Here is a 13,706-nt window from a genome sequence, read left to right as displayed (position 1 = left end):
TTTCTGAATGTTTACTTATTGGCACTCTGAACGTTAATTTGTGGATGAGGTACTGATGAATCACTTGTTTGAGAGAAAGTGTGCAATGTTACTTTGAAATGTTCATAACAGGGTATAAAATGATCCTCATTATTATGAATGTATTCCTTACTACTGTAGTTTTATGGTTATTGCTAATTAAATCAAAGCTGTAAACCTTATCATTATGATTATGTAAACAATTAATTATGTTAGCTTGATTAGCAAAGCGTGATGAAACTACAATGGTGTACAGAAGAACAACAAACTAAAGGCAAACTCCACCATTCTGTATGTTTTTATAAAAGCAGAATGAGAATGAGAGAAACAGATCTGTGAAAGTTAATGGGAAATAAGGTTTTAATATTTTTTTTAAATTGATTAGTTTGAAATACATGTACAGGCCAGTCTGTGGTGTATGCTTTGAGCACCTCTCAAATTTTCCCTGTACTAGACAGTAGAACCTTAAAGGTAATACAAAGTTTTGGGATGGGGTCATGAATTTGGTTCAAATGAACATTAGAAGCATATGCGATCCTACAATATTCAGGGATCGTTGTTGCAGTTGAAATGGAGTCTAAAGTTATGAATTTGTGAATAATAAACTATTTATGTTATATAGCTCCCTCTCAAGGTCAAGATATTAATTAAGCTATAAAACAATGTTTCTTGACTAAAATCGACCAATTAGCTATTCCCGTTTGGAAATTATGTATCACAACTACATATTCTGAGATTTTCATGGTCACAGCTACCATTGTACGGCCGTAGGCGCTAATTGAAATTTATCAAAATTTACCGCGAGCACTGGTAAATTTTTATATTCAATTTTTCTCGAAAGGAGAATGGTTTTAACCGCTAATTTTTCTTGTGCTTAAAATACATCCACAGGGGCATCCAAATATATCAAAATTGTAAAAAATCACTTTCCACCCAATTTTCAAATTTCCCAAAACTTTGAATTACCTTTAATAATTTGAGTTTACACAACCCCTTTATGAAATATGTTTATTCTTGCATCAACAATGGTGAAGGACATTTTCAGTATCAAGCAAATAAAGGCCTGTCTTCACGAGCTCGACATTGCCAAATATCGCGCTATTTGAACTATCCCGATCGCAAACTATCCGGCTAATTTGCCTCTTCATCAGCCCGAAGTTGCAATTAGTGGGATATTTGGTCGGCATTGTCATCCCAAGATATCTTGGGATAGTTTGCAAAATATCCCACTATTTGGCAAAATATCCAGCGGTTGCTATCCAATTTTTATGTAATGAGAAATCAAATTGTAATGCTTGATGTTTCTGCTGGAGAAAAAGAACAGGGAGTGCAATAATCTTTATTTTGTGATTAATAATTAACTTGGTTTAATGTGATCTTTTATGATAAAAACATTTATCATCCAGGGAGCACGGTGAACAGCAAACATACATGTACATGTTTATCTCAGGGATTATGTTTTAACGATATAAATAATTATCAAACAATGTCAACGTCAAGGTTATTGATTATTGCTAAAATGTCAAATATGGCAAATGTACATGTACATGTGAGCTCAAAATAGAGACTTAATTCTAGGAACAGATGTTCCTTAATGGATAAAATTGATAGAAGTCATTAAACTTAGAAATACCTACATTTATAAAGAACTTATTCAATTTTATGAGGCATTTCAACAAAAAAATCTATATGAAAAAAAGAAAGGATCATGGCTTTTCATTCATGTAACCCAACCCTTGGCCAGCCTGCGGAATGTGATTTTGCTATGCATACATTGTACGTGCCTCTTGCTTTTAATAATGAAGATCCCGACTTTGTCAACCTGGTGGAAGCGGAAGTTAATACTACCTTGACAATGATGATGATACGCAAGTTCGTAGTTCGTAGACTGCGTGGTAAGGAGTCTCATCTGTATTCCCTATACATGTATGCTACTTGTGATTTCACAACCATGTGCAGCTTACATCATCATATTTCAGAAAATAAAGAAAAAAATGTCTCTTTCTTTACCATACAGGTACAATACTACATGTATAGTGTGTATTCTACATGCTTTTTCATTTCATAATCTGCAATTCTGAAACCCTGCCTCTACGCTACATGTGATAACAGAAATAAACTGTACATGTAGATGCAGCTTTACATATTTCAGGAATTTAAACAAAAGTTGTATCGCTCTTTTCCATATCAATACTTGTCCATGGTGTTTTCTTTCATAATCTGAACCCCCTATGCTACTTGTGATTACAGAAATAGGTGCAGCTTATATTTATTTCAGAATGTAATAAAAATTCTCTTTTTTTCCTCAATCTATACATGTACAGTACACTGTACACACATGCTGTTTTCATTTCATAGTCTGAAACCTCTTTACGCTACTTACAGAAATAAGTGCAGCTTGGGTATTTCAGCATTTAAAATAATTTGTATTTCTTTCATTCCAATACCAATACATACATGTAAATGTTTTTAAAAAAATACTATTCTCAACTTCTCATTCACAATCTGAAACCCCCTATGCTACTTTTGATTACAGAATGCTCTGCTTATTAATGTATTTAAAACAAAAAAAACATCATGTCATAACTTCTTCAGTTTCGGTCTCCTGAAACATGTTTTCATCCTGTGGTTTCCCCCAGGTTGTAAACTGGCAATGTACAGTAGTATGTTTCTTTTGAAATCAAATCTTTTTACATTTATCAAATATAACACTGTGACTAACATGAATACAAAGTGTTTTTTTGTTGTTGGTTTCTGGGTTTTTTGTGTTGTTGCTTCTGTAGGCTAGAAAGCAAATTAATGTGTGTGATGATTTCATTTTTCTACTGAAATGAACATTTTTTTTCTTCTCCTGCAGTTGATATACATGTACATGAACAGTATATTAATATACAGCCTTGGGAGGTTTGCATTTATTCCAATACACAGATCTTGGTACATCAGTGACTCACTACTGCAGTAATGCATGTATCACATGAATAGATAGAGCTTAACATATTATATGTATCTTAAAGGTAAAGACCAGTATTGGAAACGCCCCAATTTCAAAAAATGAAATGGAAGCTCTCATTACCAATCATGTGAAAGAATATGTTTTGACTAATACATGATGATAAAAAAATTGCCGGGAAACCGCCTACTAATTCATATATTTGGTAAATTTGTTTCTCTCATGGTCTGTGAGAGATATAGGGTAGTCCCATATACATCTTTCTGTGTATAGTGCTTGTAACTTTACGAAGAATGGGCCAAATTTTTTATCATTTTGATGATTCCAGAACCTTGCAGATGCTAGATGCTAGATGATCAACCTTTTATGATCGATTTCACAACGTTTCTTTCACAATGCAATCGCATGACCATAACTGGTCTTTACCTTTAAAACAGATGTAAAGCCTAAATACTTCATCAGCTATACAGTGTACATGTATGTACATGTACATAACTACATAACTAAGTAAAGCTAAAACTAAAAGGGGACCACTGATTAAAAAAAATTGCTCTGAATGTTTTGGGTTCCATCCTGAAATACACTGAAATGCCATTTTGTCTAATAGAGTTAGCTCTGACAAGCAGGGTGGGGGGAGGGTATTTGATCCATGATTCTCCCCTCCCCCTCCCCCTCCCCCTCCCCCCTCCCCCTCCCCCTCCCCCTCCCCCTCCCCCTCCCCCTCCCCCTCCCCCTCCCCCTCCCCCTCCCCCTCCCCCTCCCCCCTCCCCCTCCCCCTCCCCCTCCCCCTCCCCCTCCCCCTCCCCCTCCCCCTCCCCCCCCCCCCCCCCTCCCCCTCCCCCCTCCCCCTCCCCCTCCCCCCTCCCCCTCCCCCTCCCCCTCCCCCTCCCCCCCCCCCCCTCCCCCTCCCCCTCCCCCCCCCCTCCCCCTCCCCCCCCCCCCCTCCCCCTCCCCCTCCCCCCCCCCCTCCCCCTCCCCCCTCCCCCTCCCCCTCCCCCTCCCCCTCCCCCCTCTTTTTTATGAGGGGGGGGGGGATGACCCTGGATGACCTCTTCTTTCCATGTTCATATACATTTATATATATTTGGATTTTGCCATTACGGCTCTCTAGCATTTCAAGGAATTCATTCCTGCCAGGTACCCCTTTACATCACCTGGGTCGAGTGTTGCAAATGTAGATTAATGTCTTGCCAAAGGATATTTGTGCCGCGGCAGCGGGACTCGAACTGCGGACCTTGCGATCCAAAGTCCGGTGACATATTCACTCGACCATGACACCTGTACGAATCTGAATGATTCTAAAGTAAAGATATAGAAACAGGGGACTCCCAAATGTCATACACGTAGTGTATGATGGTATATCATCAGATCCAGGAGAGAAAAATCAATAGTATTTAATTTATATAGGGCTACATGTACGTACCATTTTCAATTTTCTTCTGCATTTCAAGATTTGCCTCTGCTCAGGACCGCTTTTCATCTCGCATAGTTTGCAGTAGGTCTGTAGAGTCATAAGACATGTCATATTGTTTCACTTGTGAAAAATATGCTGATGTAATATTCTGTCCATGCCTTCTGAGTAAATACAATATATGTAGGCCTACATGTACATGCATCAGGCCTGATTATTACCCGATTTAAATTGGTTTCCTGATTTTTGTTGATTTTTTCCAGATTTTGTTTTTCTTCCTGATCTTTTTTTTCTTCCAGTTTTTTTTCTAGATTTTTTTTTCTTCCCAATTTTATCCAGATTTTCCCCATATTTTCTCCTTATTTTCTCTATTCTTCCCTATTTCCCCCCAATTTTCTTACTCAAAACGGGGAGGGGGGGGGGGGGGGGGGTGTAAGATGCCATTTTTTCTATGAATCTTTATCTAGAACACCAATATCCCATTGCCCGAAGGTTATTTGCTCGCTACAGGATAAATAAAGGTTGGGAACCTCCTCCCCCATAAAAGAAGTAAAATCTATTGCACATCTTGCAAATTGGATCTTTATGATTGGCTGAACTTTTGTGATCTCTCTTGGTATACTTTGAGACATGCCAGGTTGTTTTTACTCTTCAACTCCCCAGGGAGTGTAATCAAAACTGATTCAGAAATAATTTGTATTCACTGCTGAAAAGGGTTGAATCTGGATACTTCTCAAGTGATAGCTAGCCAACCCACCTGATCTGCGTCCTGGCTTCCAAGTCATGCAAACTGTCATATGCATGGCTTGTCTTCTGTTTTCCATTGTAGCATTTTATTCCAATATGAATAATTCACAAAAAAGAATGCTGAAGTTTAGTGTGTATCTGCATTGTGTTTGTGATCAATTAGAATTTCATAGAAATATGCCATACAATTCATACTACGATTACTAGACTTTTGAGAAATCAGCTTAACAAAGAAGATACGGTAGATGTATCATATTGCACAGTCATTTCTTACAAAAATAATTCATGACGCATGAACCTTTTACTTCACTGCAACAGAAAATATTTTCAACTGTTATACATGTACAGTACATACACATGTAGTAATAATATAAAAATGCAGTCAGTATGATACATGTACATGTACAAAGTTCTAAGAAATCCAAAGTGGTGAAAAGTGTTGAAAAAGTTTTTTTTTTTTTTAATTAAGCAACTATGGAGCCAACTTGGTTTCAGTTGAACATACTCATTTAAAATATTTTGTTTTGCAACGGATGGGAGGTCATTTTCATAAATAGACTGTACTGATGAACCCCCCCCCCCAAAAAAAAAAAAAAGTAATACAAAACAAAAACAAAACAAAACATACAAAATGATAATAATAAAGTAGTGCCGTCTGCCTACAACAAATTTATGCGTCAACTTTTCAGAAGGTGATATAATTTCAATTCATATTCAAGGTACTACATGTACATGTATGTCCCATTTGCAGCCAACATAAAATTCTGTAGAATTTTGCAGGAATTATATGTCCTTGAAATTTAAACGTTAGCAGTGTCCTAATATTCAAATTATACAAGGAAACCTGTTTACTAGCTAGACTTCACTGTCAGACACTATTGAGTGACTGACTGACTTCTTTTTTTTCTTTGGTAATAACATACATAAAATGAGCTGAAAAGGAAACATGGCATTTGCCTTCATCAATAACCCATTTCTTGTAATGGCCAAAATTAAACTGATTGATTCTTTGCACAGCACAAAACGTATGACCATTCGGTACGAGGGTCTGAAAATCGACTATTACTAAATGTATTGCAATCACTAAAGTCGATTTGACAACTAATGGTCGTTATTTTCCCACTTAAAGACATTTTTAAGCCCTTTCATTTTGAGGGAAGTTCTAAATTAGTATTATCCTTCAAATGCCGTTGTGGAATTAACCTTTTCAATTTTTTGGCTTGCAAATGGGACAAAGTAAGCCTCATTCAGATATGACACATCAAAATCACGGCATTTAAAAAAAATGTTCATGTTAAGGGAAATATACTTAACATTTCTGTAACATACAACTCAAGAGCTCGGTGAATACCATACACACATGTTAACTAAAAACATGGCAATATTTTGCTGTGGTTTACACATACATGTACAGCAACATATCTATTAAAACAAGCCTATGTTGTCTACAAACTTTCTTCCGGACTATATAGCGGCAGTATAGTATTTCTTAGTTCTATATTGATTATTGATTAATGTTGATTATATTTATCTTCTTCTTCTCTCAGAACTTGTTGGAGGAGGTGTGGATTGTTCTCTCACAGAAGCCGAGCTTGGTGGGTTCTCCAGCTGCAAAGCAAAAGTAGCGGTAGGTTCAGGGAAAAAATAAAAAATAATGATCTGTTGATCTGAATACCACCCATTCCAAACACGTTCCAAAGAAACATCAAAACCTATCTTGTCAAAATATTTCAGTTGAAAAAAAAGTGTTATTTCTCGGTATGGTACCAAAAAAAAAATTATCAACATGGGACTGATACCCAATGTTTTACTGGTGTAATAGAAAGATAATTGATATAAGGTGTGCAAATATACATGGTTTAACATTATAACCACTCCTAGGTATTAGTTCCATGAATAAATATTTACCAATAGGGGATGAAATCCTTGAGTCTATAAAATATTGACAAAGTTGTGTTCACCATTTTCCAATTAGCCACTTATGTTTTTAATGTAGTCCGTACCTTGTTTTCTCTTTGATTGCTATACTTGTTTTGTTTTCTTCTTAATCGTTTGATTGAAATGTCGTAGTTGTATAATGTTTTTATTGCCCATTGACTGTTTTTTACATATTGTTTTTAATTAATTAATGTTGGAATTTGGAAATAAATGATTTGATTTGATTTGATTTGATTTGATTTGAAAGTGACATGACACCGAGATGTATTAACTGATAATACAGGATTTTGAACAATGTGAATAAAGCAGATAGAACAGATAAACAGATAAAACCATTAAAAGACGTAAAAATCCTCTTTAGCAGTAAGAGTATGAAGTGAATTGCAATCCTCATAAAGTCCTGTTTTTTGCTATTCAAAGTAAAATTACAGGTGTGATTGTCACAATCTCATTATTAGTGTTAAATTATTGAATTTTAGTTGTGTAGTCACCTTTCATCACACATACAATCAAAGTGTTAAAATAATCACCTCTGATCAGGCAATCTATTATTTGACTACCAATCTTTTTCTTTCACCGCTGAAGGTCAATTGGGATTGATCTCTTTATAGCTTAGTCTTTTGTTTAGAAGGTATTAAAGCAGATGAACAGGACTAGAGATCGAATAGTAAAAAAATTGCTTTCATTTCAGACAAATTTGATATTGCCACTGATACATGATGAACGTAAAATGTAAAATGATGATTGTGATGAGGAAGGTGATAGAAAGGGGGAGGACAAAGGAGAAGGGGACAAGTACTATTAAAGGCTATAGATAAAAAGAATGGAGAAAGAGAGAGAGAGCGAAGGGGAGGGAGAAAGGGAGAGAGAAGGGGAGAGAGAGAGAGAGAGAGAGAGAGAAGGGGGAGAGAGAGAAGAGAGAGAGAGAGATTTTCTGGGTAGGAAAAATCAATGTCTTTGTACAAGCAAGTACAAATTGAGAAGGTCAGATATCTGTCTGTGTATTTTTAGAATGTGTGCAGCCATATTGTATATATATCTACCTTTATATTCACAAAAGAAACATGATCAAATATTTATACATACATGTAGTCATCTCTTGATTCCATTTCCATTTCCATTTTATTTTTTTACTCTAACAAACAGTGGATGAGGCAAATGTGGAAATCCGATTCATGCTATGCACAGTATGGAGTAGACGGTACCGAGTGTTCCTTCCGGGTCTATCTCAGTGAGGTAAGAGCAGTTTCAAATGAACGGTCAAATTGAATGATCAATCAAGCATAACCAAACACATGCATTAAAGGAAACCTCACCCCAAAGAATAAGTGGAGGTATTCTGAAAAATGAGATGTATTCCTGCCCTTTGATGTACAATATTCCGTACAAAAATGTACAAGAGATAAATAATACAAATATTCTTGGCATGATGTGATGCCTTTTAGCACGACATGGGCCCAGCCATTTTCTTAAAATGTGGCATGCCAGTTGAAGTTATACATGTAAATGAATCATGCACCAAGCTTTAGTTATAAAGACTTTTTAAATCAATAACAAAACCTTTACTTTTCAATGAGGAAAAAATCTTAGCTGAGAATATGGAAATTATATTTGGTGAAGAATATAAAACAGGGGAACAATTATTTGTAACTAATTCATTTAAAAATTCTAAAATATAGCAGTTAACAAATCTATTTCATTTATGAGAAACCATCAGCCTAGAAGAGCACCAAATAATTTATGCAATATGTGCTCTGGCAATTGTAGTATAAAGTATAATTCATTCATCTGCTATGAATAATTGTATTTCAATAGTCAGAATGTGAACTGGGTACATTAGTTGTCCCCAGGTAGGACAAACGTTACGGCTTGCCAACCCCTGGGAAACCCCCTTCACAATCCCCTCGCCGAATCCCCTATACAAATAACCATGCCCGCATGAATACTTCCTCTTTTCTTCAGCCGGACGTGAATTTGCATTTCTCTCCCCAGCTGCACTCTCCCCAGTAGACAAAGGGCTTACACATTCCTACGAGGGAAAAAAGATAGAGGAAAGCCTAAAAGAATAATGCTACTCAAAAATTCCCCAAATCCACAACATTGTCAGATAAACCTGACTCTAAGATTACCACTGCACTGGTAGTTTAATGTACATATTAGCATCCATATAGATACAGGGTGTACATGTACAATGTGGTTTTTAGCATATTGTATTTATCTATATCAATATCTGAAAATATCTTTTATTCTATTTTACTTTGTTCCATCTCTTATTTATACATTACAGTATGTTAAAGTTGTAAAAAATATCTATGAAATATTTGTCTATGTTATAATGTAATTGACTATTTATGAAGACATTCATACATTTTCCTATGATTCCCTTATTGAATTTTTTTCTTATCACAGGTGGAAAACTGGTGCCCCAGAGTAAAAGGCAGAGATAATATTTCTTTGAGTTTAAATCTGCAGGAATCTGACAAGGTAAGAAGATTGCATACTGTATGTCTGTGAATAGGTTTGAGAAAATGAAACTAGTCTAGGGAGAATGATCAGTTCATACCAATATTGGTTTGAAGTTGTGAATATGAACTTTGTTGGCTGTAAAATTGTTTGATCTACAGTATTCAAACTTTTGGTTGTAGATTTCACATCCACGTGCAAAATATATAGGGAGTCTATCTGTATATTCTATCGTAATCAAGAGTTACATGTACTGAATTAATTTCACTTCATTCTTCAGTTATCTGTCTAAATGTACATGTACGTTTAACAAGGATATTTGTTTGGCTCACATGTAATTAAAAGGCTCATCAAGAAGAGGAAAAGATTGATAAAAATGAATAATAAAACCATTGATCTGTTGATGATATAATAACTAAAAAATTATAATTAATGTTTGTAATTATTAACAAAGAGGTTCTGTTTACTAAGCCAATCACTATGTTAGATATCAAGATATTTATGATCAGGAGTAAAAATTGAAACATATCGTACATACATGTATATGTTCTCAACCAATGGGACAAATTTTGCATATTTAAAATAAACTCAAATTATACAGAATACTAATTTGCTGAACCTGTCTTTATCAAATGCTGCCTTTATCAAATATCTATCGATTGCTGGAGACTTTTTTAATTATCTGTTTGCTGATATCATTCTATCCCCAATCTCTTCGAATTTGAATTCAATGAAAGAATGCATTTCTCGCTGTTCTTTTTAAAGACAGAGGAATCTGTTACCATGCTCTAGCATGTAGACATTTAGACATGGACATTTTTGGGATGTAATTTATGTCACCCAGTAATTTTGATTTAGATTGAAAACATTTCTCTGTAACTTTTTTTTCTCTCAAGAATCAATGCAATACATCACTTCTGAAAATATCCCTATAAATAATTTAGATATCTTTCTCCAAATGATATTGAGCTGACGTTGATGAATTTTTGTTGTCAAGCTTATTTTCTCTTTCTTCCTGAGGACTGCCTGGCTGCTCCAGGCCTTATCCTTTATTCATGAGGATGAATTTAAAAAAAAACCTGTTCTTTGTGGTTCTCTCTCTGTTAGTCTTCAGTTCAAGTTGTGGAAAAATAGAACTTGTTCAATAAGTGAGAGAAAGAGTTGCTAGCCTAATCTTGGGGTTCATTTTGCCACAGCAATGAAATGAAGCAATCTTTAAAATGACTGCTTTTCACATCAAAGATTTAGGAGTCTAGTTGTGTAAGACTAATGATTCATGTGTTCATTCATTCATTCGTATAATATGCAGTCAATCCGTTCCCGCTGAGTGGCTGTATAGGTACCTACAATAGTATCGGTGTTCATGCATTCATTCGTATAAATATGCATACATGCCAACTGTTCAGATTAAAGAGGAACATTCCTCTTTTTGGGAGAAGATAATTATCATTTTAATGCAGGTGTTCCTCTTCCTGTACAAATTTGTCTGTAGTATTGAATAGGAGAGTTAGGATTGTTCCTCTTTTTTTTTTTTAAATAGCATAATTTGTACAGATTTCTGATTTTCAAATGTTGGCATGTATGTAATATGCAGTCAATCCGTTCCCGTTGAGTGGCTGTATAGGTACCTACAATAGTATCGGTGGGGTGACAAAACCTTGTATCTCAATTTTTTGAGATTTTGATTTTTTTGCATAATTTTGTACCTAATGGCCTACGACACCACCTGATAAATCCATGGAACGCCTCCTGTCTCGGTTTTTTCACAAATTCCAAACAAAGGACGGTGTCACAGCACTAAATCTGTTGAGACAGGAAAGGTTTTTGCGCTCTCCTGAAAATTCATGATTTTTGAGATACGAGGTTTTGTCACCCCACCGACAAATATATACTCAGCCTGATTCAACTCGAGTGAACTCGTATTAGCATGCATCATTTGTATTATATCAATTGGAAATCAATGAGCCAAGAATTTTTTTTTTTTTTAAATGAGCAATTGATTTTTTTATTTGTACATGCCTTTCACAATGATCACATGTATTCTTTTCAAAGAGGTATCATAAGAGTAAAGAAGAATTATCAATGATTATCTATAAAGAAATACCGTAGTCAGTTTACTATTTTTCGTCACCTCGGTTGGATTTAGGGAGTGAGGCACTCTGTGTGCAATGCTGTAACGATGCACAGGCATGCCTTTTTAAGAAAATACCCTAGCCTGAATTAATGGTGCAGCTCTAAGTAGGATGTAAAACAGATCTGCTATTTTGTTGAAATTCTTCAAGTTTCATCTACTTCATACAGTTATATAATTTGCTGGCAGAAAAAAACATGGCCTTTAGACCCTGTACCCATGCAGATACTTGCTATGATAATGTTACTTTAGTTTTGGGAAAAGTGAATATGAAGAAGATCTTTTCATTTGTTACATCTGTTTATTATTGAAAAAGAGCCATTGCAGAAAAAAAAAAAAATTGTGAGGTTATATCACGAAAAGATTAATATCATCGAAAGATTATGTAATGGAACAGGAACTAAATTTGTTGTAGATATGTTATCATACAGTTCCATAAAGTCTCAAACTACACATACATATACATGAAATCACAGAGTTTGTTTAATGTTTAGGAATGTATCTTTAATATCAATCTTAAGCTATGGTCACAAATCAGAGCAGCGACCGACCGACCGATCAGTAGCCTGCTCGGTCGCTGCTGGAATTTAGGCATCGCCCAGCGATTAGGTCGGTGCCCGGTTGGCGACCGCCCAGGCACCGAGCGTATTTTGGGCGGTGAGTGAAAAGTGAGCAGGCGCCGCCCAAATTTTAACTCCACGCTAAAACTTCAGCGGCGACCGAGCGATGCCCTAAAATCGAGCGGTGCCTGTGCGGCCGCCGCTCGGTGGCCGGGCAGCCGCCGGGCAGAATTGGTTAAAAACTCGCCGCTCGGCCGCCGAGCAGGCTACTTTTAGGTAATGTGACCATAGCATTACTCTCCTGTTGCTACCCTTTTTAAAGTACAATTTTAGGAGTGTATATGAATGACCTTTTAAGATGCATTGAGGAATCCTTGCCTTCATCATTCATACGTTGTGTTTGTATCTTGTATATGAACCATCAATTACAAAGTGAATAATTAATGGTGAAATGACATTTGTAATCAATAAGAAGCCTGTGTTATTTACACAAGGACATTAACTATTTAGACACTGGCATGTTTAACTTTAGGCTAGAGGTGAAAAGGTCAACTATTGAGAGCTAAAAGAGCTATAATTTTGATTATTTTCAAAGAGTTTGTCGCTTTTAGCAAAGGGCATTCAAGTTTTTGTTAGTAAAAAATGAAAATTGCTTTTAAATGATTCTCTTTTGTAGAGAAATAGTTCAGTTTGTAAAATGTGTTTTCATTTTTTTCTAGACCTAACATTAAAGAATACCTGAGAAGTGGCAGCATTTTCAAAATGTTGCATCTCATCCTTTTTGTTCACTGGATTCAACATTACAAAAATTAATACATCCATCATGCTAGGCAATGTTAAGTCTGACATTTTAAAACAATTCCGTCACTCCTTTGCTCATTTAATTGTTAATCTAATACTTTAGTTTTGATAGTATATAGATGACACAAACCATTCGGATTTATATAGTTATGTATTTGTTTTTACAAAAATTAAACAGCCCTTGAAAAATACGTCTTTTAGGAATGCTATTGAAGAATTTTAATCTATTGCTGTATTCTTACACTCACATTCAGTTTAAAAGAACTTTTGTATGCAGGAATTCTTTTACAAATTATTATTGCCAAAGTGAGCTTTTATCATAGCTACATGTAGCTGTTCATATTTTTTTGTTTTTTTTGTTTTTTTTTGTTCATTGCTAGTGTTATTCCATAACTTTCCAGAGATAAATTGTTCTCTGCTCCCATGTGTATAGAAGTTGCAATCTGTTCAGGAATGAGAACAACCATGAATTTGTGATTTTTAAATTTATTTTTATAGTTGAAGTGTGAAATACATGTAGGGTATGTGATTGTGCATTTAGCTGACCTTACTACATAGTACATTATGTCGAATATTCATTTAGAATGTAGAGTTCACAACGTTATCATTTCATATAAATGATGAGAACACAAGTTCATATATCGAATAACATGGGTGTTTTCCCTGATATGTCCTGAAAGATATGAA

At 35.5% G+C, this 13,706-nt stretch overlaps 1 protein-coding gene across 2 annotated transcripts in view; it reads left to right on the top strand.

Moving 5' to 3' along the window:
- Positions 1 to 13,706, top strand: part of LOC100888694 (alpha-1,6-mannosylglycoprotein 6-beta-N-acetylglucosaminyltransferase A) — a 59,907-nt gene that overhangs the window by 10,351 nt on the left and 35,850 nt on the right. For both annotated transcript variants that reach the window (XM_030974715.1, XM_030974714.1), the window contains exons 4-6: positions 6,674 to 6,753; positions 8,211 to 8,300; positions 9,474 to 9,548. In XM_030974715.1, coding sequence (XP_030830575.1) covers positions 6,674 to 6,753; positions 8,211 to 8,300; positions 9,474 to 9,548 — 245 coding nt within the window. The remainder of the gene's footprint in view (positions 1 to 6,673; positions 6,754 to 8,210; positions 8,301 to 9,473; positions 9,549 to 13,706) is intronic.

The sequence above is a fragment of the Strongylocentrotus purpuratus genome, unplaced genomic scaffold (assembly GCF_000002235.5).
Source record: "Strongylocentrotus purpuratus isolate Spur 01 unplaced genomic scaffold, Spur_5.0 spur5_scaffold_7, whole genome shotgun sequence".
Taxonomy (NCBI): Eukaryota; Metazoa; Echinodermata; class Echinoidea; order Camarodonta; family Strongylocentrotidae; genus Strongylocentrotus; species Strongylocentrotus purpuratus.
Note: the sequence above shows the minus strand (reverse complement) of the source record. Positions and strands in the feature narration are given on the sequence as shown.